Source organism: Sarcophilus harrisii, chromosome 4 (assembly GCF_902635505.1).
Source record: "Sarcophilus harrisii chromosome 4, mSarHar1.11, whole genome shotgun sequence".
NCBI lineage: Eukaryota > Metazoa > Chordata > Mammalia > Dasyuromorphia > Dasyuridae > Sarcophilus > Sarcophilus harrisii.
In genome coordinates this window covers 24,012,289-24,039,249 of record NC_045429.1, presented here as the reverse complement: position 1 = coordinate 24,039,249, position 26,961 = coordinate 24,012,289, and the positions used below count along the sequence as shown (strand labels likewise).

Genomic DNA, 26,961 nt, shown 5'->3' with positions numbered 1-26,961 from the left:
TGCATAAACACATATGTACAGACATACACCAGACAATCACAATGAAATTATATAAGTATAGCGAGACATCTAGATTCGTATATCTACATATTATATACATATATATATATATATATATATATGTCCTATAGATATGAAATAAACAAAAAAATCTCTTCTTTCTCTCTCCCTCTCCCCTAAAATGAAAAAAAAAATCTTCCTTACAGATATGGACAGTTGAACAAGCTAAATCCCCCCACAGGCCATATATATGTTTCTGAATCTCCCTCTTCCCTTGATCTCTCTGGGGCATAAAAGTGGCAATGCTGGGTCAAAGGTTAGACACACATACTCTTTCATATACGAGGCTGCCCTTCCCAACAAGACTACAGAAAATAACTGGGTGAAAGCAAAGTTTCAAGTGAGAAGCACAGCATTTGGACACAGAAAGCAAGCATTTGCCTCAAGAGTTGGCCCTCTCTATGAGATTGTCATCTAAAGCCTTTTGTTGCTCGGGTAGTCTAGGAATCCATGACTCTTAGCTGTCTGTGTTCTTTGTGATCGCCCTGGCACATCCTTTCTCCCCCAAGGTCACACATCAATCCTGCGTTTGTAGGCTGGGCACTAATACACACCGTCCCCCAGGCATAAAGCTTTCTGTTGAAAAGGGATCCTGCAGAATCTTCCCCTCGCAGGAGGGGGCGAGCGCCCCAGGGACTGGCACTAACCAGTGCACATGGAAATCCTTTGTATTTATAGTCAGGCACAGATGACACTCACCAGATGCTTCTCCACTTGGAGATTTCCTGTAACTTCCCTAAATAGCTGTTTCTTACCTCCCACCTCCAAGTAAACGCCGTTCTCTGAAACCAAAACGGGACTCTCCCCAATGCTGAGGAGGTGACTCAAAGGAGCGACTTCAGAGAAGGTGGAGATGAGCGAGGAAGAAAAGGGTGCTCTTTAACACGCTAAACTGGGGCTCTTGATTCACCCTCTAGGAGGGAATCTGAGCGAAAACAAGCTGCTCTTTTAATCAGAGGCAGCCATGTGCTGGTCAGAGCAAACATGGGAAAACACAGATCTGGCCAAAAAAATCCCAGCAGGCTCAGAGTCCACCAGACTTCAAGAGAAACATCAAACTGGCCAAAAACTCGGCTGCCCTCGGGGCGGTTACTCCTCTGAGGATCTGTCAGACCATGGAACAGCCTGGAGCAGGTGGGCCACCAGAGAGCTTGAGATAGGGAAAAAGATCCAAGGAAGAGGCAAAAAAAGTGGGTATAGTTAAAATCCCAGCACATGCCATGGACTCTGTCTTGATTTCACATTCTGTCCAGTATATTTTGTAGCAATAAAACAATAATGATGATGGCCAATAACGGCGGGGTACTTTACGGCCAGCAAAGTGCTTTCCAAATGTGGTCTCACTGGAGCCTCACAACCCTGGGAGGAAGGCGCTATTTTTATTTCCATTTTACAGATGAGGAAACTGAGGCAGACAGAGGTCAAATGACTGGGCCGGAGTCATACAGCAGGCCAGATGCCTTGGAAAACTTGATAAAGAGCTTCAGAGCACACACTACAGACCGCACACATTAACGCCCACCGGACCGTCTGAGCTGGAAGGACTCCTCCGGCAAACACCCACCTCCTGCAGCACGGGGATCACAGGGGGGTCTCTCTGTTGCAGGAAGTACAGCACCATGAGGATGTAAGCATATGAAGACAAACTTCCTCTGGACGCATCGCCAATGTCACAGCGCTAGAAAAGCACGGGCCGCAAGTCAGGGGCAAGATCAGACGGCGAGCCAGCCCCCCGGGGGCCCCCCAGCTCAGGGGCTGCTCTCGCAGCGCTCCCCTGACAGATCTGGCCCAGCTCAGTGATGCACGGAGGTGACACCAGTCAGGATGTGAACACCAAGCTTTCAAAAGCTGAGCATTCCTTCCAGGGAACCAAACTTCCTCTTTAGTCTTATTCTGGGCGACATTTTCAGGGAAAAGGATCCTCTAAGCTCTAAACCTGGAACTGAATTTCGAGGTTTTTCCAATATGCTTTTAACCACGACAGTCACATCTGCAAGTGGTCCCAAGGGCACACTGTGGACATAAGCAGGCTGGCAATGTGCAGAAGAGAGTGTGGGGTCTGAGCTGAATTTTAGCAAAAGGTCCTTTCTAAAAGTAGGGGGGAAGAAAGAGGCCCGGACAGGACGGATCCATTAAAAGAACCCTCCATGAACTCCCGCGACCTAGGGAGCAGTCATGGAGAAGGCTGCCCACAGATGAGCAACCAGAGCTCTAAAGACAGGAGGGGCCCTGGAAGGCCATCAAATGCTAGGCACTGAAGGCTCATCTAGTCTTCATTCTGTGGCCAGGGAGGGAGAGCTAAGGTGGGTCAGGATCACCATGGGGCAGGCAGCATGGGCCCATCAGGCTCTCTCAAGGGTCCCTCAAGGGCTTCACCACCCCAGAAAGAGCCATTCCAGTCCAACCAACCTCCCCTTGGAGCAGTGCCTCTCCCACAAACATCCCCTTGAAAGAACTGCAGGCGAGGCCTGATGTACAGAACCGAGCCTAACCACAGCAAAGGTAACCAAGGAGTACCACTGTGCATGGCTCACACCTGGACCTTCCCAGGCAAAACAGGAGCAAGAACTACAAGCCTCAGCATGGTCAAAATGGGGGGAAAGGGACTAGCTTTGATATATATATATGTGTGTGTGTGTGGGGGGGTAGATAAAGGGGGAGAAGGAATGAAAGAAAAAGAGAGAAATGGAAGAGGAAGTCAAAGAATGGGGACTGAAGGAGAAAAAGGGAAAGAAAAAGGGGAGAAAGGGGGAGGTGGAATGAGAAAGACAGAGAGAGGAGGGGAGATATCATGGACCAGTCCCTTCCCTTCTGTCCCTAAGAAGGGCAGAGAAAACCTAGCAAAGTGAATTCTAAGGATGAAGTGAAATAAAGAAGACCCTGGGAGAAAGCTCGGGTCTGCAGCGGCCTCGGCACGCCTCCACGCTCCCCTCCCGCGTACCTTGGCGAACACTTTCATGGTATATCCCAAGTACTGCACCCGAGGATCGATAGCTGCGTACGTAGCCAGCATTCTCGTGTTGTGCTGAGCCTGAAACAAAAGCTTTGGGTTTGGGAATGTTCAAATCTGAGACAAGAGGTCACAGTTCAGAAGCACCCCCAAGCTGTGAGAGATCAGGGATGCAGACTGGGGGGCTGAGCACCGATGAAGCCGAGTACAGGAAAGTGCCAAGGAGGAGGTGGGCACGGGCAAGAACAGTGTGCCATGAGTGAGTTAGCAAAGCGTCTTCAGTGATCTTCGCGGGGCCCCATGGGTGAGGGTTCTCATGGATGCCAGGAGACCCAAGTTTGGAGCTGTCTCAGACAGTTAGTGGCCACACAGACCTGGACAAGCCACTTGGCCCCTCCCAGCTTCCGTTTTCTTGGTGGTACACTAGGGATCAGAGGCACCTATCCCCAGGAGCACAGTGGGGATCAGCTGAGCTTGAGGTGTCCAGGGGAGTTTGGGATTGGCCCAGAAGGGCCAATTCTACCCTGCTGATCTTTAGCTGGGTACTCTTTGCCATCTTCCTGCCCGCCCTACACCCAGCCCCCCCTGCTTCAGCTCAGTCAAATACATTCACAGCAGTCCACCCCACCCAACTTCAGGGATATCCCTCACACCAAATTTGCTTCTTTGTGTCGACACCCCCAGCTCCTTTTTTATGGTTTTATTAACTTTTTTTTTTTTTTTTTTAAAGGAAGGTCCTATAGAGAAGATGCTTATATTCTTCCCCAGTGGCACAATCCAGAGCCCTTCTGCCTCCCAGCTGCTACCCCCAGGAAGGCCCCCACCTTCTCAGGGTTCTTCCTAAAATGTGGTGCCCAGAAGTGAATAGCTTCATTCCAGAGCAGAGAACGGGGGGATCGAGGATTCTCTGGGCCTGGGCAGCCTCTCCTGAGTTCTGCCAAATGTCACACTAGCTCTCTCAGTGCCGCCTCCTGCCCCATGGACCCAAACTGAGCGTGCATTTTGCTAAAGTTCTCCAAACTTTTCCCTACTCACTCCAACTTGGACTCTCCAAGTTCATTTTGTTAAATGGACTAGATGCTTAAGCTACTCCCTGTCTCATCATATTTGACCTAGCATGTTCCCCCGTCCAGATCCTAGCAGCTCAACTCAGCTGCTGAGCTAGTTATTAACTGTTCTAACTCGGGCCTCATCTGAGTCACCAGTAAAAAGAATACAAGCTGCTTGGGGGCCCCGGGTGGCCCTTTGTCTAAGAGGAAGCCGTTACTTTCCCAGGACTTAGCTGGAGGAAGAAGCAACCGCCACAAAAACGAGCAGGTCTCTCCCCAGATCCTATCTCGGCCTTCGGGTCAGCACCAATAATTTGGGGGTCCCTCCTCCTAGGTCCTAAGAGGGAGATGGTGACAATGGGCCAGGGGCAGAGCTTGTGGCCTAGGCTCAAAACTTACCAAGGTATTGTATAAGCTGATGTCTCCTTCCAGTCCACTCCGCCTGTGTTCAAATTTTACAATAGGCACTTTGGCAGTAGTTATAGGCAAGATGTTTTTTAAACCTAATAAATAAAACAGGATTTAGTGTGGGAGATCATGTTCACCACACAAACAATACACTCAGAGCCCAAATTTAAAACCCATACCTGGATGTCGCTTAAGAATTTTTGCCAAACCTTCAATTATTTCCTTACAGTTTAATTTCTAAAAAAAAAAAAAAAAAAAAAAAAAAAAAAAAAAAAAAAAAAAAAGAAAAAAAAAAGAAAAAAAGATGATCAATTTTTAACATTGATCCTTATCCATCCAAACTACCCAATGTACTGATCTAGTGTGGACAATCCTGAGCTCCAATGCCTAACTGGTGCCATATGCAGTGGGCAAAAGCGCACTCATTTGGAGAGCGAATGGAGGACTGCATCCATTTCAGCCCTCAGTTTCGAGAAAGGGAGAGGCAGCACGAACGCAGTTAGGGACACAGGCTTTTAGACCTGGCTGCGAGCTTCCCAACCGTCCGATGACGGGAAACTGTCACGTGACCCTGTGATCCCTCTGTGACAGCACTGCCTGTCCAGGGGCAGCCAGGCATCAGTCTGGCCAGGGGCCCATTCTGCCTCAGAGACTGAATAGCCAGGGGACCATGAACAGCATCCCCATGAAGCATGTATAGGATCCCTCATGCTTAGAAGCCTCCACCTCCCTGATTCTTTGCAAGACTCAGTTCTGAGCCCCCTGCCACTGGCTGCTGCACAGGGAGCCCTGTGGCCCCCCCCCTGCTGAGAGGCCCGCCAGTGAACCCCGTAAAGACTCCCCACATTCATGGTCATGGCAGGGAGTTCACTCACAGGAGGCAGTGACCTGGGTAGCTTCTGCCTTTCTCTGATCCTCCTAAAGGCAGAGAGTAGGTGCTTAATAAGTGTTTGCTAATATGCACACACACAGAAGTAGGGCAGCCCCAGGACCTGTGACTTCATGGGCACGCCCACATGCCCCAGGTCAGCACCAGCCCCTGGGGATCACCCAGCCAGCAGGGTGGCAGAGCTCAGTCTCCCTGGATCCAAGGCCAGGTAAGGTTCCACCTGCCTGTCTAAACGTGGACTATTTGTGGGGCTATTTATGCTCGGACACATCCCAGCACGTGCTGTGCCCAATAATCCACAGACTAAAAAGGGGCGCCTCAGAGGCCTGTACCCACTGACTGAGGCCCCGCTCCATGCTGCGCACGGTGCACTAAGCCTCTGCCTCGGCCTCGGCCTCCAGGAACCAATCGCCAATCAAGACAATGTGCTCTGCTGCCGGCTTGATCGGGGGATGGGCTGCATGCCAAGGTCCTTGAAAGCAGGCAAGACGCTGAGTGGACAACATCCTCAAGGTCACTGCCAGGCATGGGACAGCCCCTGGATCATCAATAGGCTAACTGTCCTTCGGTTCCACAAGCTGCTAAGCTGCATAATGAGGTTCTCCACGAGGTTCTGATTCCAGAACCAGGAGTAAAAAGCGTTCAACTGCATAACCATTCATCCCTACCAGTAATCTGTTTTAGAATGAGCCAATTTCCCCTTTTCTTAGTCGAGATCATGGGATCACCTCCAGAAGGAATGCCCAGTCCTTCACCCTGATGAAAATTGCTGTCACACGGAGACCCAGAGTCCTTTGGAAGCAGCACCAACCCTGCCTCCCGAGCCCCTTCCCTCTCTCCTTCATAACGACTCTGAACAGCCTCTCTCCCCTTCTCCTTAGCTTTGCTTTAGGAAGCAAATTCAGAAAGAGTGACTAAAAATACATCACATCTTCTGGTAAAAACAGCTCTGAGGACAATCTTTTCTTGGATTAGAAAACTAAACCCGAGGCCCCCTCTGTCAACTCCTTCCCTGCCATGATGTGGATGGGAAGCAGGCAGCCCAGAAGTGGGCGTAGGTGGGATCACTGCCAGCCTGCAGCCTCTCCCAGAATGGGAAACAGCTCCTTGGGACCAGATGAAATGGGAAACAGCTCTTTGGGACCCAATGAAAGGGGAAGGCAGGAGTGCCCCCAAAGCAGGGCAGCTTTTGGCAGGGTCAGCTCTGACCCTGAGGGGTCCACAGAAGGGGGAGACTTTCTCAAGCATAAAGGGCCAGTCTGCCCAGGGATTGCTGGACCATGTCTCTGGCCCCTCTCCCAAACTTGAAGCCAGTGGGCTCCTTCCCAGGGCTGGGACTTGATGAAAGGGGGAAAGGGCAGCCACTTCTCCAACTGCGGGGCCACATCAAATAGTGCTGTGGTCCTGATGGCTCCTGATGGCCCGAGGCAGCTCCAGCTGAAAACCTGGATGGATGGAAGCTCGGTTCTTGCCCGGCTAGGAATGTGGCACAAAGAAGTGGCCCAGATGACAGACTCCACTCACACCTCTGACAAGCCCTTTATGAGGCACTGTGAGACCACACCCAGGCTTTAGCTAGAATCTGCCTGGATTTTTAGTAGATGTAAGGTCCTGTGGTCACCTCAGCCGGACACCCTCCTGTTGCCACGATCTGGGGCACCTCCATCCTTATGCCCTCAGTGTCTGCTGCCACTCCGTCAATGCATGTGCTCACTGCCACTTTTCCAACACCTTCGGCCTCCAGCCCCTTCTCGGCTCACAATCCCAGGTCACAGAGCTCAGACCTCACTGCCTCTCCCTGGAGCAGGGGTCTTCAACCTTCTGTGTGGATACGACCCTACAACTTGTGTGTTTACTTATTTACCTCTTCTACCTGTAACGGACACCACTCTGCCAATGATTATCATGTGCTCTTTACAATTTACACCAAAATAGACGTTTTAAAAAAGATGGTAACAAGAGCTAGCGCCGAGACAGCATCTTACACATGCTCTGGTGTCTGGTCTCCATAACAACAGGGCGAAGAAGGAGTTCTGAGAAGGGGGAATATTTAGTTTCAGAGGTAACAAGGAGCTACTGATGCTTCCTAAGTAGGAGAGGGGCACGGTCAGATGTGGGCTTTAGGAAAACTGCTGTGGCAGCGGGCCAAGAGGAGAAAGATTTGAAACAGAGACCCCAACTAAGAGGCAGGGGGATATGGGGGTTTGTGTGAGTCAGTAAATCGATCAGTCAACAAGTATTTATTAAGGGCTGAGGATACAGAGAAAGGCAAAAAACTTGGGTCTCCACCCTCTGGCAATACACATTCCGATGGACAAATCAACATACAAATATCTAGAGGCAGGAGAGATAATGTAATCTATCCTACCCAATAAACTTCTATGCTCCCTACTACCTCTAGAACCAAATGGAAAAGTTCTGCTTAGCTTTTAAAGCTCTTCAGGCCCTAGACTCACATTGTCTTTCCAGATCCAGCCCAAATGGCCACTCTTTCTTCAAGACGCTAGCAGCCCCGTATGCTGGGCCTGCGGACCATCGGGACGCTTTTGCTTCCTGCCCTCTATTCCTTGTGCTGAACACCCTTCGCTACTTACTGCCCCTCCTAAATTCTGGAGAACCAGGCCCGTAGTGTGGGATGTCTTTACCCAGCCTCAGGGAGTCACACTAGGGGAGTTTAACAAATGTTTGGTGAATTCTTTTGAACTGATGGGCACAAGAGCTTCTTATGGCAACACAAACCGCCCCCCGAGACTCAGGGATACCTCAGCATTTTCATGGCCATCGAGCGTCATGCAGATATCGAGATCGCTGTCACGGAATCCAAATCCATTCTTCGAGGAACCAAATAAGCAAAGTCTGGCCTTTTCTAATCAGAAGAAGAAACCAAAATGTGTAAGTACTGTGTACCCAGTTCCAGTCACTCGAAAAAGTAGGATTAATAGGGAAGAGTGGGTGAAACTCTTGTATGACAAAAGGCAGCAACATCCAACAAGATGCTGTCAGGCCTGACATGGAAACTGAATGAGAAATCATGAAGCTAAGGGGGGGCCCAGAGGGCAGGTCAGAATGGGTCGTAAGGAGGGCCAGCTGGGAAGGCTGAGTTTGCTCCTGCGCCTCCTGTCCCTCAGTGGGACAGCGGGAGAAGAGAGCTACCTTCCCCAGAGTAGGGAGTGCCAGGCCCCACAGGGCAGCCCTGGTGATAATTTAGCAGAGCTTGTTCCCAAGCATCTCTCGGGCAGCTGGGAGAACCTGGCGACATTCCAGGCTGGGTCGCTCATCACTAACTTTCTTTGTGTTCTTAGAGCTGCAGAGAAGCTCCCCCAAGGCTCCCTCCCCTCCCCAAGACAGTGCGGCAGAGCAGGGAGGAACATGGGCTGAGCTATGGACTGTACCCACTCCTCCAGGAAGCCTCCTGAAGCTGCTCTGTTGCCTTCGACAACCCCTCCTGGACCTCTTCCGGTTGTTCACTTGCTTTTTATCCCATATGTGGGGATCTTTATAATCTCTTCTCCTAATTAGCTCTTGGGGTAGAGGAATTGTCCTTTTTCAATCTAAATGCCTAGCATATTCTTGGCCGGAATTAATTATTTTTGAAACGTGTCATCGTACCTACTGTTTTTTTAAAAAAATTCTATCACAGAAAAGCAGAGATTTAAGTTGAGGTTGTTTCTGAAGGACAAATTGCATTCTTTCAATAGACTAATTTCTTTTTTTTGAAGAAAATCATCATTGAACTTGTTCCTACTAGCAGCAACTCAACTCCTTCTGTAGAATGAGAGGTTAATCCATTCTTGTTGAGGCTTGAAAAATCACTGATCTGCTAAGCATCACCCTTGGCAAACCACGGGTGAATTTCTCCAGAAAGTAAGCAGTTTATCTCAGTGAAAGTGTTTATCAGCTGGGTGAGGTTTGCCTCCATTATACCAAAGAATGAGAGTGGGAAGAGCCCTTAAGAGACTCTAGTGCAACAGGCCCAGAGGCCATGGGCCTATTGGCCAAGGGAAAAAGCAATCAGAATTTGAACTCTAAGGCCTCTTGGGCCAGACCTGAGAGCTCTTTCAAAAACTACCAGGATGTCTTGATTTAACTTCACTTTGCCAAACACTTGCACCAGATTTCAGATGCCCTTGTTAAATAGGAGGTCCCAGAGGCTTGGGGGGAGCCGCAAGGGACATTATTGAGACCGAGTGGATCCCCGGGGAGGCCTGCACACAGTAGGTGCTTAATGTACCGACTGATCACTGGGAAAGACCTTGGGACCCAAGTTCCACCAACACCTCCCACACAAACATCTCAAGGCATAGAATATGAACTAAGCTAAGAGCCGATTCCTCATCACTAGCGTCCCAATGGACAAGTCTCTCTCCAAATGTGACAATGTGCCCTTATGTATTCAAGACAGTTCACTGGAAAAAATCAAAACAGTGAGTGGCAAATCTAAACAACATACCATTATATTCTTTTTGAATAAACCTTTCCAAACTGGCTAAAATTTGCTCCCTGCTTTGTTGTTCAGAAAATGGAGGTGATAATTCATCTAAGAGGGAAAGAAAAGTTAAAAACAATGAAATACGATAAAACATTTGATTTTTTTTTTTTTTTAACCTAAAACATCTATGTTGCTCCAATTTTTCATTTTCTATGAAGGTTTAGGACCAGGGGCAAACAGAAAATGATATCACAGCATTTCCTCTTTCCCCTCCAGCCCATCACCTACCCAGGTCCTCACATCACACCCAACTGAACTCATCTGCTTCTCAGCACAAGCCTTCCTCCCTGCAGCCAGGCCTGACATTTCCCTATCCCCCAAACAGAGGGGGATAGATCTGATCCTGCTTCTTGCTCATGCAGCTGCAAGTAGGCCTTCCTTCCCCATTCAAGGGCAAGGGCCAAAATCTGCCCTTCCTTTAAGTCTTCCTTGCTCAACCCTCAAACCTCAGACACTTTCCCTCCCTAATAGTATTCTCAAATGGACCCATCACTTAACTATCTTTCATAATGGTATTGTTCTCTGGCTCTTGTTTTCAGGCTAGATGGGAAATTCTTCCAAAAGGACAAACTTTTTCCTTCCTTTATCTGATAGCACTTATATGAGAGGAACTCAATAGCCTTAAACATTTGCTGACTAGCCAACGCATGCACACTAAGTTTTGTTAATCTCCGGCAGTCCTCTATCTGTTAACGTACTAGCTGAGCTGGACTCCTGGGCTTCTTCTTGAGCCCACAAACTACTACTTGCGAGCCTCTATTGAACTATGTGGGAGGGGAAAAGTGGGAAGGGTCGGTTCTACCCATTTCTCATGAAAATGTACTCACCAAAGCATTTTTTACACACTAGATCAAGTATATCCCGAAATCGGTATGTCATTGGTGGTAGCGGTTTGAGATCAATTTTCTTGAAATCATCCGGGCAGTCGTTTTTGGAATGCCCATCTCGCTTGCAGATGCTGCATACTATAGTTGGAGGCTGAAGAGGAAACATATACACACACGCACATACAAACACAAAAGAGGGAGAAAAGCTACTAAGCCTTTGGAATATCATTTCCCAGCCACAGGAATTCCTCAGAGATGGGTCCAAAGGAACACTTCAGCTTTAATTGTACTAAACAGCTGAGGAAACACACATACATACATATATACATATATGTTTATATATGTATATATGTATGTATGTATGTACGTATATATGACTAAGAATCAGAATGAATTTTTTTAAAAAATCCCAAGCCAATAGCTTCCATCTCCTTTTTTTTTTCAAAGCTGCTGATAGACAAGTAGTAGAATGTATATTAAGTAACTAAATGACTCAAAAAGGGGTCCAGAAAATAGTATTCCTTAAAGAAAAATCAAAGGGCACAGATAATTCAAGTGTCTTTATTAACTCTAAATAAAGAGCTGATCAATCAACCAGCTGAAGTAAAAAGTCACTGTCTATAATATTCTGGTAACTAATGAAATAAGACTACTTTAAAGTAATGGGCTCCCCATGATATCATCCTTTGTAGTGAAAGAGCTAGTGAGGACAGAGGGTCGGGGTACACAGTACCCAACCGTCTCCTTCTCTGGGTCTTAGACAAGGGGCTGGCAAATCAAAGTGCAAAAATTGTACCCTCACCCACCCCCAAAAGTAAATCAAAGCAATAATAATGACAATAGCAGCTAACATAGAGTGCTTACTATGTGCTAAGCACTAAGTATTTACACTTACTGTTAAATAAGAGATTTATATCAAGACTGTCCTCCTTTCTATTATCACACTTCCTCAAGCAATCCATCCCTTGTCATTGCACTCCATGTGGTACTTAAGGATGGAGGAAGAAAAGTGTAATAGTTTGTCACTAGACAATAATGTCCTTGTTTTCCTTAAGAATCTATTTAGCTTACACGATGTCTATTTTATCATACATGAATTATAGCTCATGGTAATTGTACTTTAGTTACATATTCAACATCTGGAGTAATCCGACTTGGCAAAATACTATGCACCTTTATTCTTAATTTGCTACTTGGGAGTTTAAATGCATTTGAAAAATTAGTGCATGTAAGACAAGTTAATAAAACCAGAGGAGGAAAAAAATCCCCATTGAAGTCCCAATTAACTAGGAGGTACAGCAGCCCAATGAGAGCATGACTTCCAAGCAGCTCCCCATAGCGATACATGGAAACGGTGTTCTGGATCTCGAGTAAAGTCATCATTCCACCCACCTACCAGGCTGTTTCTGCCCCAGCTGTTTCTGCACCTTCCAGGAAAATTACACCCAGAGAAACCTTTTCCATTGTATGACAAACTCTCTTTAGCGAATAGATCCAAGGATTGCCTTCACATTTTTTAAATTTAAATTTTAGTGCCAAGGGGAGTCCAACTTCTTAATTTTATAGATGAAGAAATAATAATCTATTGGTTTTTCTCCTTTCCCTATCTACCTTTTACCTCCCCCCTTACAGGACCCTACTCTTCATCTGAACTGGATCGCTCACAACTCTCTCCTGGGCCATCTCCTCAGCATTAGCCACTCTCTCTTCTCTCCATCTTGACCTCTTGGGAAACCAGGTCAACTCTACACTGTCCTCTTCTCTTGCTCCCCTCTGCCTTGGATCACTCTCCCACTTGTGAGCTTCTCTCTTATAACACATGCTGCTGAATGAAGGTGGAACCGGATCCACTCAGTTTGTGTTTGTTACATGACCTCAGGTGGGCCCTCCCCACTGCACGGCAATCCTACCACCTCTCCCTTGTCAAGGCCCTTTCCCAGGCCCCCAAACTCTTCTAAACCTTCTCATCCCTCTTCAGGCTTCCCCTCCCCCACTGTCAATGGAAAACCTTGCCTTACATTTTATAGAAAGAGTGGTCATGGGCTCCCTCTTTTCCCGTCACTCCTCTGCCCTTTTCTCCTTCATCCCATTGTCAGACAAGCAGTCTTCTTCCTCTTCCCCAAGGCTGCCCCTTGTACCTGCACAGCTTGGCCCTTTCCATCTCATTCTCACCCCCACTTTCTCACTTATTTAATCTTCTCTCTCCTGGCTCCTTCCCCACTACCTCCACACAGCTCCCCCCACCCCCAACTTGACCCTCCCATCCCCGTGAACCCTCATTCTGTATCTCTTCTGAACCAGTGGGAAAGCACACCAACAAGGAGCCTCCACTTTCTCTCCCTCCTCCAATCTGACCACACCATTTCACCAAAACTGACATCTTACCAAAGAGCAGCCTTTTCTCCATTCCCTGCAGCCTCCCCCACTGCTGGTCACTCTCTTGTTCTCCTGCTCCCTCTAACGGCTCCTTCTCTGGGCCCTTTGCTGGCTCCTGCTCCTGGAGGGCCCCCCAGGCTTCTAGCTTGGGCTCCCCCCTCTGCCTCGATGCTACTTCCCCTGGTGAAGGCACCAGCTCTGTGGCTATAAATTCTGCCTCTGCCTTTCCCACCCCCATCCCTCAGCTGCCTCACTCCGGGGGTCCAGCCGACAGCTCCAAGTCAGCACGTTCACAACAGAAAGCGCTCGCTTTCTCCCTTCTGGGACCTTCCCTATTCCTGCAGGGGGCACCGCCCAAGGCCAGCTGACTTGCCCTTGGCTGCAGCTCTCCATCTCGCTCCCTTCCCTGGTCTGAGGCTGCCCCCAGCTGGGGGTTGGCCCTTGCTCGGTACAACTGCGCCAGCTGCTGGGGGTCTCTCCTCAGCCACTGCCACCACAACGATTTCACTAAAGCACAGGGGCAGTCCCCGCCGCAGACTCTGATCCTCCTGGCTACGCTGCAATGCCAAGAACTCTCTCCCTCCTCATCTCTGCCTGACTGCCTTTGAGCCCCAACTACAATCTTTCGGCAACGAGCCTATGCTAATCTCTCTTAATTCCAGTGCCTTTCCACCTCTATCCTACATACAGCTGGTCTGACAGATACCTGATGATGCCTCATTAGACTATAAGCTCCTTGAGGTCTGAACTATATATTTTGTCTTTTTTGTATCCCCGGAACTTAGCATAGAGCCTGGTGCACAGTGCCTAGCACTTAGTATAGCTGCTTAATAGATGCTTATTGAATAAATGGAATAGTACAGAATGAGCTGACTAAAAAGTTTACTTTCAACAGGATTTCTAGGCACTGAGCAAGTTTCTGATGACAGAATTTATTACTGGATCACAGCATCATAAATTTCAGGTCAAGGGTCCCTGGAGGACCATCGAGTCTAACTGACCCATTTATGGATGAGGAAGACTCATCTGTACCCCACAATTGCCTGAGATCCCTCAGAGTCAGGATTTGGGTGGCTTGTGGCTCTAAATACAATCTATCTAGGTACCAGTGATTATGTTTCTCCTGCAAAAGGCACTTCATTTTTCAGACTATTCCTTTTCAAAGACTGTCCTTTGTTTACAGAGAGAAAAACTGAGGCAACTGGGCAAGTTTGAAATACCCTCGAACCCTCAAACTAAGTTTGAAAGCTAAGATTTAACTACCAAAAAGCTCTGGTTTCTAGTCCTGCTCTCCCCACATGACCACTTGGGGGTATTACCAACCATAAACCAACAAGAAAGCTTTAAATGCTCTATGAATATGCAATATCCTTTTATCATGGTGGGAAAAAAAAAAAAAAGGAAAACGATGTCACTTAGGGAGAGTAAGCACGACGTTAGGGGCTGCCTGATTTTGCCAAGTTGAGTGCCATGAGATAAACTGACTCAGTTCTCTGAGATCTGAGAAAGGAAAGCCCAATGGTTTGCACTGAAACTTCCTCCAGAACTCATGGTAACAAAATGACTTTTTTAAAGAAGCGACTATCCCTCGAAATGCAAACAGCAGGACTCATTTGTCGGGTAAATGAGCGGGGACAATGCCGTGTGGTTCCAAAGCAGTGGCAGCACCAGGGAGAGAGGCTAATGACCAGCTAGGGACAGACTGTGAGGAGAGAGCCACTAGGGCACCACCAGTGACCAGGGAACGGGTCCTACCTTGCCAGAAGTCAAAATAAACTTATCAAACACATAGTGCATTTCGGGAGGGCAGGGCTGGTCTTCGTCCTTAAGGTCAGAGGCCTCTGCCGGAGCTTGGCAGTGGGGAGAGGTAGCTGAGGTGTCAGTGTCAGTGCAGGAAGCCGGTGGCAAACACTTTGTGTCCAGGTCTGGCCTGAGTGGGGTCCCCTCTGGGTCACTGACGGCGTCTGGGTCCCGTGACCGGTGCTCATGGCAGCGACACTGGCGGCTGACCTCCTCTTTCGAGCAGGGCTCCGGAGGCTCCACATCGGGCTGCTCTTCCAAGGATTTTGGCTCCAGCTCGTCGCCGTCATTTGCAGTCCCAGGTTCCCGAGCGTCCTCGTCGTAGCTGGAGTCGGCTGCGTCCAGTTTCTTTCCCAGGCGGCCCACGTCCTTCCTACATCTGGGGGATGCGCATTCCGGCTCATTACATTCATCGGACTGACAAGTGTGTGCTCCACACCTACTTCCTGGCTTGGTCTTCTCCACACTCTCCCCCTGGAGAGGGCAACCGCTGGCGCCCACGTCTCCAGATTTTGCGGGCTTCTTGCTGTTCATTTTCCCCCTCTCCTTCTTCCTGGAATCCACCTTACACTTATTCCCGTCTTTACTCTGAGGACAAGCAAAATATTTATAGGCTGTCCTGAACCTCTCCAGGATATATTCAAACACCATCTGGCTATTCAAACTCCGTGCAACATTCCTCTTGAGTGCAAAAGGGTCTAGTGGAAAAGAAAAAGGCCAGCATGTTAATACGTGTTTCTAAATGGCACTTCAAAATCCAAGCCTTAGCTCTTAACTCTCTCAGCTCACAGTAAGGCCTGGTCCTGTGCCCACGGAGCAGGGAGGAAGGCCCATACACGAAGAACCAGACAAAGGACAATGAAACGTGCAAGCAGAACCAAGCGATGCTCCTTCACAGCGGGGGGCCCAGGAAGAGCCGGGAGGCACCACGGGACGCTCGGAGCCTCCGGCAACGAGCACTGGGTTTGAATCCTGTCTTTGCTAGCTGCCGAGCTGTGTGACCACAGACAAGTCACTTCCCCAAGTCTTGTCGTGTGCAAAAAGAAAGGAGTGCTTAAGGGGATCCCTCATGTGCTCATCTCTAACCCTAGGATCCTATGAGATGCCGTCTGGACTAAGTCGTGGAGAGGTGGAAGATGGACAGCACTGACAAAAAGGACCACGGGTTTAGAATCAAGGCGGGGAGTATGTGAAAAACTGGAAAAGAAGTCCAGGCCACAGAGTAGAAGACCCCATCCCAGGGCCAGATAACATGAACTGGAACCTATTCTTGGAGGACCCCAAGAAGAAGGATCCGGATGCCCCATAGTGAAAAATGAATTTAGAGTCACACTTTAGAGAGAGATTCCTAAAACTTCAACCATCTAAGCTTTTTTCCTAAACCAGCCTTAGGATAAAGATGATTAGAAAAAAGAATGACATTTATCCACTGCAAGTAGCATAAAAAGTCATCAAATGATTGGGGAAAATTATATGGTACAGCTCAACAAACTGCTATATGCTATATGCTATATGACTGTAATGGAATCTAACTAGTTTTATGTTACATAAGTAAACCTAGACTAGATTTCACAGCAAGTACATTATATAACTATATACTCCATAAAGAATGGCAAAAAAAGAGAAGAGTTTTCAGAAATAAAACTATGTGTGACTTGAGATGGGGCCAAACAAGTCACATGAGAACAATACAGCCAGAGTAAATTAAGAAAACACTAAAACACATCGTGTTCTCCCCCAATTTCTATCAGCTGGCCAATACTGATTTCAGGTGACTGATTCTGGAAGTGCTTCCTTCCTTTTGGGGGTCCAAGAGGGGAGGGGATGTGCACATATACACCCAAGTCAGAATCAAGCTCTCTACTGGCTAGCTTTGCTTACCTGGTTGTATACAGGAGGTAGCATAGAGGAACTCTATGGGGAACTGGTGTTTTAAGAAAAGGTTTTACACAACAAAAACAAGTGGATCCAAAACAGAACATGAGGAGGAGGAGTGCAGTAAATACTTCTGATAAAAATGTGACATTTGGAACTAATATGAATTTACAAGTGATGACCTTTCTTCAGTGCATTGAACTTTTTTGGGGGGTGGGGTGGAGAAAGAAATCATTAATCATAGTTTCAAACACTGTTCCAATTCTCTGATAATCAGAGAAATGCCAGTTAAAACAACGATAAGGTACTCTCCAATATAACCATACAACGGACAAAGGTCATTTATACTGAAACGTCACAGATAGACCTGTGATTCCGTGGTGGGGGAACTCCCTCTACCAACACACTTCAAAAGCCATCTCCAGCTTATGGTCTAAGAAAGGTGTCGAAGGCCCAGGAAGATTTCACAGCCACACAGCTTGCTTGTGAATTTAAGGGTCAGAGGTGAATCTAAACCAAGTCCAGCATTCTACCTCCTACACTGTACTGCCTCTCAAAAAATAGGTTAAAGGCAGTAAGATTTCACATGGATGGGGCTGTGGGGGAAGAATCACCTTCCAAGACTGTTAATGTAATTATGAAGTGGGACAATCTGCCAATAAGCAAGAACTCATAAAACATACAATGTGACTGGAACTGATATTCTAAGGATGCTATTAAAGGGGGGGGGGGGGAACCTCTCTACAGAATCATTCACAGTCACTTTATTTGTAATAGACACTATGTTCAATAATTTAGTTATATGGAATGGCTAAAGTGTGGCATATTAACATTATGGAATATTATTTCATCATAAAAATGACATGTGACGAGGACAAAAAAACTGTAAATGCACCATTATATGAAGTGATGCAAAGAAAACCAAAGTCAGAATGACAATATACACAGTTGGCTGTGTCAAAACAGCAACAGTAAAATGTGAAATGTTCAAGGTTTAAGGTTTTAATGGAGATTTCATTCCTCCTTTTATTTGCTATTTGTTAAGATTATTCTTTCTACAGGAAAACAAACAAAGATGGCTGCTGATATGGCGGCACATAGGACTGCTGATCTCCCTAGAGACCCCCGTGCTTCTGCTCCCCACTTGTTGCTCCTTCTTTGAAGCTTCAATGTTCAGACTCCGAGAAGGAGGAGCACTGATTAAAACTAAACTTACAAACTCGGTCAGTACCAAAGAGAGAAACAAGAACCAGCAAGTCGGGCGGGCCACAGCCGCGGGCAGAAGAGCCCACCTGCAGCTTCTCCTTAAGGACACTGCATTTAGGTCCGTGGGAGCTTCAGCTGCAAAGGGCAGTCTGAGAGATCATCTGGTTTAAGACTTCACCAATAAAGAAACTGAGTGTCCAAGGGAGGAAGTGACTTGACCAGAGTCCCAGAGCAGGTGTTCCACTGCACCCCTTCTTCTTTACAAAATCCTGAGGGCTTGGGATGGCAACCTGAAAGAGTCCTCGATGCATGCAAGATGCGGCCAGCATGTGCTATACTTGAATTAGAGCTAATACTAGTGTTAATCCCTATAAAGCTGCAATCACCTCCACCCCTGGCATTCTGGCACAGACACAGAGAAGCACTGGCATCCCAGAGCCTGCTGGATGACCGTAGGCAAGGAACCCTCCCCTTCTTGTCTGGGCCTCTGTTCCCTCATCTCTAAATTAGCCACATTAGTCATAAAGTCCTTCTCCATGATAATCTCTATGACCTTATATAATTTTTTAAAAGAAGTGACCTTATTTTCACTTTTCTAGAAACACTATTCATGAACAGAATGGAGAAAAGCAATGGGTAAAGAGGTTCTTTTTAATACTTAAAGATAAACAATATTCTTTCCCAAAACCAACATCAAAAGACAGGATGAACTTTCTCAGGCTTAAGAGGCAAAAGAATCCAGGGAAGAGGCCTCTGGTCTTGGCAACTGAGACAAGAAATCTTCCTGAGCCCAGCAGTTAAGCTCAGAGATCCCTGACAACTCTTCCTTGTCCTTCCTGATTCTTTATTCTGGCTGCAAAAGGGGAGGAAGTAAAGGGTCAGGGGTCCCAATCACTGCAGTACACTGGATTGGATGAGCAGTTGGCCTAAGTCGGCAAAGCCCTGCTCTCATCTCAGCTTCTCTGTCTTTAAAATGGGGATGGGTAAGACTTCAATTCCGAACGACTGTCTGTGAGGAAGCCTTTTGTAAACATTAAAATGCTCTCTAATGGGGAGTCCTTATGCTGCAATCAGTACATATTTCCTCTATGAGAGCATGTGAAAAGCTCATCTGGGTGAATGGGTGACCAGGGCCAGAAGGGCAGAAAGTAATAGGTGCCAGCCTAACAGTGAGGAAATGTAAGGCTCTGTTAAAATAAGTAAACGGAGAAAAAAAAATACTTAAAATTATAGACCATGATCCAATTACCTACTCTAAGTTTAAAGAAATGCTATGGAGTTCTAACTTCTGAATGTAGACTTTTTAAGCTGTTCTATTAATTAAGTCTAATGGACTTCATATTTTCATTATGTTCTTGAGACTATATTTTTGGAGGGTTATCATCAAGTATAATTTTTCTACATCTAAGTCACATTTAGCAAATATTTGGTCTACTATTTAAGTAGACAACTGGAAGGCAAGAGAATATAAAACAATTCAACCAGACAGATTTTTACAAATTTGGAAGAGTCCCATTGTAAACAATCTCACAGAATTCGCATAAGAGACCTCTTCATTTTACAAAGGCCTAGAAGAGGCAAACGATTTCAGCCCCAGCTCTGCTGAGCTCTCGGACAGCGGGTGTTCCCTTGGAGCTCGTGAGCTCTTCACTACAGCTCTACGAGGAGGAGAGCATCTACTCTCCCTCAGTTCCAAGAGGAAGTGACTGGCTCGTGGTGACACAGCTGTTAAGGCAGGGCTCAAACCCATTTCCTCCTCCCTCTCAATTTCCCACTTGGCCCACTCTCCTATGAGTGAGCACTACTCGAGGAGGAGCCTGTATGCTCTGCAGGGCAGGAGAGCTCAGCAGCAGGAGCAGACTAGGAGATGGAAGCTCTAGGCCTCCGCCACGATCATCATCATCATCATCATTTTGATTGGGACCAAATATAGAGTGCTGGTGGTGGCCAAACTCCCTCCCCCAATGCTGGCTGGTCACTCCCCACTGGGCCACACCTCCTACTTCTAGGGGGTGTGGGGATGTGTGTGTGTGTGTGAGAGAGAGACCCGGAGCAGATCGCTGTCCAGAACCCAGCAACGTCAGGGGCACTCATCTATCAGATGGGTACCTTTCGGACACAAAGCACAACTGCGGGCGAGACCTCCCCGGGTCACGTGTTAAACGGACCGATGACAACATGACATGGTGACCTTGTGGCACACAAAGCATGGCACAGACACTGAGGAGTTCACAATGCTGCAGTAGAAAACAGACGAGAAGTGACACAGAAATGAAACTTTCTAAAGGAAAGAACACACATCATCCCACCTTCAATGGCTATTCGCCTTTTAGGCCAGTTTTTGTTCTCTCGTGTTAAGAGTTCTTGTACCCGTACGCTTATGACATATTCCTCCAAAGCAAATTCCAGTGTGTAAAACTTTAACAGCTCTAACCACAACTGTCCCAGGGATACCTGATTTGGTATTTCCAACGCTAAAGGAGACTGGAAGAGAAAAGATATTTGTTGTCACATAAGCCTGGCTGCAATGAACACTTTGACACACTCCAGAAAAGACTGAGAGCCCCATGGTCATGGATGGGTAACCCTGAATGTCTAAAGGACACATCTGGCGGATCCTCCAGGGAGGATTTATGGGAAATCATTGGCAAGAATGTACTGAACAAGAGGGCACAGAAGGTCTGCAACATGGTGTCTAATTCTGTCTCTGTCACTAATTAGTTGTTACGGGGGAGCACCCAAGCCAATGAAACTATGACTCTTACAGTGGCTACTAATTTAAAGTAAGTTAATGCTTAAAAAACAAATCCAAACCCACACGGGAGCATGTAACCCATAAGAAATCGCCCCTTAGGACTTAGAAAGCCTAGCCAGGAAAGAGCAAGCTGGAGCAGGTACCCCCAAGCCTACGCGGATGTGGGGAAGGCTCACCTTGCCGTGTCTCTCCTTGGCAGCACCATTCTGGGAGTCTGTTTCTGAGCTGGTAGGCTTCTTGGTGCCACTTCTCTGATCGGCTTTTGTTTTATTCTCAGAGGCACCTGAGTTCTTCCCGGGCCCACTGGGCATAGGTTTGTATTCCCACTTCACAAATTTTTCGTCTTCGATGCCCTTCAGCTGGTGGTCATCGACTCGTTTTGAGTCAAAGCCTTCAATCTAAAACAGAAATATTAGGAGTCAGTCAAGTTCAGGAATTTAAAAGGACCTTAGTTTAACAGAAAATTTTATCTCTCAAAGGAAAAAACCTGCAAATGAATACACGTCATTGAATACTGATAGTATCTATTCATTTGACAACATTTAAGAACTATGGGCAGAGTTTTGGGCCAGTAACTGAGGAAGACTGAAAGTGAAGAGAGCTTATAGATTAGAAGGAAAAAGTGGGAAAAATGCAAACACAAGCACTCAACCTCTAAGAGCCATACCGAGGAGCCACTTCCTGGGAGATGCTAGCTTTGGGGTACATCTTTGCTCTGAAGCTCCTGCTCGCAATCAGGGAACCACAACACAGAAGAAAAACTTCAGAGGTGCACACTCCAAAAAATCCACCTCCTAAATTTGACTTTGAGCTCTGAGCTAATCCGGATTAAATCTGTCCTGTTTCCACGGAGGCCCTTCCTGACCCATTATCCCTGACCTCTGAGAGCCAGGAGGAAGAATTATATGGATGCTCTTGTTTCAAACTGCCCCTTCAAGGCCAGTCCTTCACCACTCCCTTCACAGACTGGTTTTTCCCCTGCATCCATGCAATCTGCCGGCACCTCACCCTTCCCATCTGTAATCACTAAGCCCCTCTGCTTATTCCATGACTCTAGCACCTTCCTCCTCTTCAGCGTAAGCCCTGACATTGTCCTTGGGGATCTCTGATGAACATACTGACAATCCCTCTGACAAACTGAACACCCAACTCCTCAACTTCTCCAACTATAACAAAAGTTTTCTCTATCCCACTTCAGCCACACAAGTTGATCTTAAACCTTGTAATCTCTTAAGAACCAGAATTTTAAAGGTCTCCTTTTTGCCCACAATCTTACATCCTTTTACTTCATTCTTTCCCACTAAAAGGACTGTCTGCTTGTGTGATCTTCGGTCCCTCAAGCCACTCCTCTTCTCCTAGTTCATACTCCTCCAGGATTTATTCCGTCCTGCACACAGGGGTTTCCCTTTTGTCTGTCTAGCTCACTAGCTCCAGGCCCTAGCCATCTGGAGGTCAACGCCACCAATGCTACTTTTGATTCTGCTAACTGTCAAAAGAGAAGGTTACAAACAGAACTAAGGGTAACCAGCTTCTGTCCCACATTTCTGCCATGGCTTGACAAGCCTCCTAAAGGGGAACTCCTTTTCCTCCTCTCTCTGCTCATTCTTCTGACCTGACCATTTACTCTGTGAGGGACACCCCCATTCACCTCTACTCCCAAGCTGGGCACCTTGGAGTTTACCTTTGACCCTTCCATCCTCTGGATTCTGCTGTCTCCTCAGCTGAGGCTGGGCCTCCTCACGGCCCCCCGCTGGCCCACTGCCCGCTCTCTCTCCCTGTGCTTTTCCTCCAGCCTTGACATCACCACCAGAATATGTCTTTTTTGGACCCCGCTCTGGCCTCACACTGCTGAAGAGAGGGGCCCTTCACTTTTTTGGTGCCATGGGCCTTTAAGGACTCAGTTTCAGTTTCAGAATCATGCTTTTAAATAATCCACAGATGTGCTAAATTTCACTTAGAATTAATGAAAATAAAGATGTAATTTTTTTTCCAATCCAAGCTCACAGACCCTCCTGAAATCTATCCCCAGAGCTGGACATTAGAACCAATGGGTTTCTAAGAACTCTTCTAGCTCGATATCTTTGATGAACAAACGCCACATAAACTCCAATGCCTGGCATTCAAGCCTCCCCACAGGATGGCACTGCCCCTCCTTTTCAACCTCATCTCACACATTCTTGTTCCACCAAACAAGTGGGTGGCACAGTTAGCGGAGCGCTCAGCTGTGGGCCAAGGCCCACCTAATAAAACCAATAAAAAAAAAGTCTGCTCAAAATGGGGCTAACTTCCCTGCTTCCCAGCACTGCTGGGAGATCCAATGAAGCGCTCTCACTACTGTCTGTGGGGCACTCAAAAGGCAAAGACTCCTCTCTCCTCTTCCCAAGCTTTCCTGGTTTCCACATAGAATGATGCTCAAAAGCAAGTGGCTGTAGCCATCACCTGAGGGGCAGGGCCAGGGGAAAGGGGAAACGGGGCGAGAATAAGCACATATTCAGGCAGTCCAGCCAGGACCACCTCCCTAAACATAGGCAAGAGCAAGTGCACACTTACCCAACTGCCTAAATAGGAAGGAAGAAGAGGGGGCTTTCTTTGTTGAAGAAAAAACATCACCATTAAAGCAAAAGAGTATGAAGGGATCCCCCCTTCAGCCTGGCAGTCAATATGGCACAACTGAAAAACAAAAAAGGGAAATTAACACCACTTAAGTTTTTACTCAGGAAAAAAATAAATTCTGGAACCCTTGCCCAGAGAAACTTGGAAAATGTGCACTAGAACATAGTAAACTCCTGTTTATCCAGAATGAAAGAGAAACAACGAGTTAGGAAGGCAGCCCCAGCACCAAGAGTCGGTCCCAAGCCTTCTGGACGCTCACCCGGCTGGTGACCTCAGGATGCCATTTTGGAAAGGGGGCAGACCCTCACAGCATCTGCACCTTTCCCAGGTGCCATGAGGACTGAGTGAGAAAATATAGAGATGTGAGCTGTTCTTAGGAGGCTCAGGGATGGGGCTCCCGCTCTCCAGCATATTCTAGTTAACAGAGAGTTACTAACCAGATGTATACATGTACATAAACACATACAGGTATATATCTATCCAGCCTCCACTAAAGTTCTGCTCATCAGGACGTCTCGTCATGATGCTGAGGTGGTTCTGGGTTCTCTAGGGCTCGTGCCCATGGGCCAGAAGAACTGCCTACCTCTCGGCTGCAAAAGCTCTGAGGAGGGGCCAGAAAACTGACAGGAGCTTTGCCACAGAGGGCAGCAAGAAGGCTCATCACCTGAGGGTTGGAAACCAGGTAATCAACTGGTTTTGGCCACAGCAACCTTTGAAATCATTGAACGAGTCAGGGAAGGGTTGAGATTGGGTACTGGTAGGGTCACCCACCAAGAAGTTGCGGCTCCCTGAGGGAACCACATTATCATTCGGGTGGTGTTTCAGTCACATACACTCTCGGAAGGCCCATTCGGCATTTTCTGGGCAGAGATACTGGAGTGGTTGGCCATTTCCTTCTCCAGCTCATTTAGAGATGAGGAAATAGAGGCAAGCAGGGTTAGGTGACTTGTCCTGGGTCACTTGGCTAGGAAGTGTCTGAAGCCAGATTTGGACTCTGGAAGAGGAGTTGTCTTTCTGACTCTGGGCCTGGCAACTCTATCCACTGAGTCATCTGGCTGCTGCCCATTTACTGTACGCTTCAATGTACACTAATGAACTATTTTTGAGAATTTATCGCTAAGTCTCTGATACAAGACAGAAAGGAGGGGTGTCCACACAATGGAAAAGTTCTGGAAGGCAAGACAAGTAATGCCTAGGAAAGGGCAAATGGATGGCTGCAGGAGGCGGAAGGGGCCATGTTCTGAAAGAAATGTGATAACAGAAACATAAGGCTGCATTTAACAATAGTTGCCATGATTCGATCTTCCTTTGGTGACTCTTGCAGGGCAGATCAGGGCTCTCACCCCACAAGAGCCGGGTTCTGGGTCCTTCTTTCAGACAAGGTTCTGAAAGGATCAGAAGCTCTAATCAGGAGAACAATTAGAAGTGAATATTGCTACAGGGAGTCTCTTTCAGACTCCAATTGGCAGACTGTCCTATCTCCCAGAACTCCCAATTCTTGAATCAGCAGTAAACAGTAACAGGTAACCAACTCCCCTGACTTTAACTGTTGATAAGACCCACCCACAGAAGATAAAGGCGTGTTATCTAGAGACTTCTCTCCCCTACCAGAAGGTTAAGAGGCAGCTATTTTGACAATGAGATTGCCAGGATATGATAAGTGGTCAGACTCATTCTGTCCCACAGTGCACAGTAAAAAGTCCATTCTAATCCCACTGGGTTAGACAGGAATATAAACTCCACTGTAGCTTTTCTGGGCTTAAACTAAAGGTAACTGCTTCTACTTCACTAGTTGTGCAAGCATAGTCTGGGAGACTTAAGGGGAAAATATTCTCCAGAGACCAGGCAGCAGAATTAAAACAACAACCAACAAGTTACTGGCAAGAAATCGGGATGACAAAAGCTACAAAATGATAGCTTGTTTCAAAGAACACAAGAGGCCAGCATGTCCTTGTTACGATCCAAACAAGGTGGACAGCAGCCTTTCAAAGCTCTACAGGGACCCTCAAAGCACAGACTCCTTGGGGAAAATCAAAGAAAAAAGAAACTGTGCCAAAGGCTGAGTGAAGATTCAATGAAACACCCATATGAAACAGGGACCAGGTTCTATTTTGAGGGTATAGTAAAGGGAGAACAGAGACTGAAAAGCTGCAGGAATTTGGCTGTGGCAGGTAGACGATGATGAAAGATAGGAAGGCTCAAAGGGAATCTCATATTTATCAAGAAACTCAAGGCGAGCCCAAGCTGCCAACTCTCCGGTCCAATTCTTGTCCCAAGCGGCATGTAGAGGGATGTTCTTCAAACATCCGCACCCAGTCACCCAAATGCCTGCTCTATACATGAGGCTGGGGACCTCCACACCTCAGGAGAAAGGTGTCAAAGTGCACTAAAGCGAACCAGATTAAACTAGAACGGGGAAATGCTGAACAAAATAAATAAAAAGGCCATATGACAATGTTGTGAACGACATTGGTTCTCCAAGTCAATAAGCGGCCAGGGATCTGTTTCTCTTGACTTGGACACCACTGCCTCAAGAGACAGTTAAAGAAAAGTTGCTGTTGCCAATAAAACTCATTACCTGGTGACCAGTCCTTTCCCTTGAAAAGTGCACCAAGAGTTTTTGGCTGGGCCTTTCCTTGGAGATTTTTCCAGCCTCGTGGGAACTTCTAGAGCTTCCATTCCCTTGGTAGACACTTCAAGAACCCAGGCCAGTTCACCCCCATGCCACAGAGAGGCAGCAGAGAACTTTAGCTGCCATGTTAGTGCAAGAAAAATCCTGGTATATTCTACAAGTGAGGTACTTTCTCCCAGATTCCACTTACCCTAGCCCAGTAGCGAAAAGCTAACACCAAGGGGGTTAGGACAGGCTCTAGCTTGCCAAGAGCAGCAAGCAAATCAGTTGTGAGGCATGCCACATCATTTCCAGCGCTCACCTTACAGATTAAACCACTGTCGAGAAAAAAGAAACAAATTTCATTTTAATCACCTACCACCCTGAGCAGCCTATCACACCCAAGTCTGCAGCTATCTTCTACACTTCCAGCATTTCAAAGAATAAGAAATTCCCCTGAAAGCCACCATTCACCAAGGGCATCTATGCAAAGGCCCTGGGAAATGGGCACCCCCAATGAAAGAAGCCCTTTCTATTACCCACTCGATTTGTATGGAGATCTTACTCATTTTTAATTTAAATACTACCAAGGACTGAGCCACCTTTCCAGGGGGGTGGTGTTTTAAATGGTGTCTTTAGGGGACGCAGAGCATCATAGCTGGAAGCAGCCCGAGTACCTATTTTTGGGATTAGGAAATTCAGGTCCAGAGAACTCTGGGGAGTCAATCCATGCGCCCAAGTCAGGAGCAGAATCCCAAGGAAAATACAAAAAGCCTGGATTCTAAAAGGATATTGGTCTAGGATTATTTCCTCCATCATTCATCTTTCTTACTCTAACCTAGGATATCCCTCTCTTTCTCCCCGCATATATATATACATGTTTATGCACATATACACTTGTATGTTTATGCATATACACACACATGTATACACATGTACATATATTTGTCCATACAGCGGGGTTATGTATATACCTCACTTCGGTGCCATCACAACCCATATGAACCTTCTTCCCCGTCCCAGGCAATCTTCCAAGAAGAGGTGTTCTCCAGT

The 26,961-nt window shown here is 47.1% G+C and overlaps 1 protein-coding gene across 6 annotated transcripts in view; it reads right to left on the bottom strand.

Moving 5' to 3' along the window:
* TUT4 (terminal uridylyl transferase 4) overlaps window positions 1–26,961 on the bottom strand; it is a 62,918-nt gene that overhangs the window by 7,411 nt on the left and 28,546 nt on the right. For all 6 annotated transcript variants that reach the window (XM_031969111.1, XM_031969114.1, XM_031969113.1 and 3 more), the window contains 12 exons: window positions 26,120–26,246; window positions 23,235–23,354; window positions 20,861–21,082; window positions 20,239–20,413; window positions 14,804–15,546; window positions 10,673–10,823; window positions 9,807–9,893; window positions 8,119–8,222; window positions 4,647–4,704; window positions 4,459–4,562; window positions 3,002–3,091; window positions 1,625–1,738 (listed from right to left, as the gene is read on the bottom strand). In XM_031969111.1, the coding sequence (XP_031824971.1) occupies window positions 1,625–1,738; window positions 3,002–3,091; window positions 4,459–4,562; window positions 4,647–4,704; window positions 8,119–8,222; window positions 9,807–9,893; window positions 10,673–10,823; window positions 14,804–15,546; window positions 20,239–20,413; window positions 20,861–21,082; window positions 23,235–23,354; window positions 26,120–26,246 (2,095 nt within the window). The remainder of the gene's footprint in view (window positions 1–1,624; window positions 1,739–3,001; window positions 3,092–4,458; window positions 4,563–4,646; window positions 4,705–8,118; window positions 8,223–9,806; window positions 9,894–10,672; window positions 10,824–14,803; window positions 15,547–20,238; window positions 20,414–20,860; window positions 21,083–23,234; window positions 23,355–26,119; window positions 26,247–26,961) is intronic.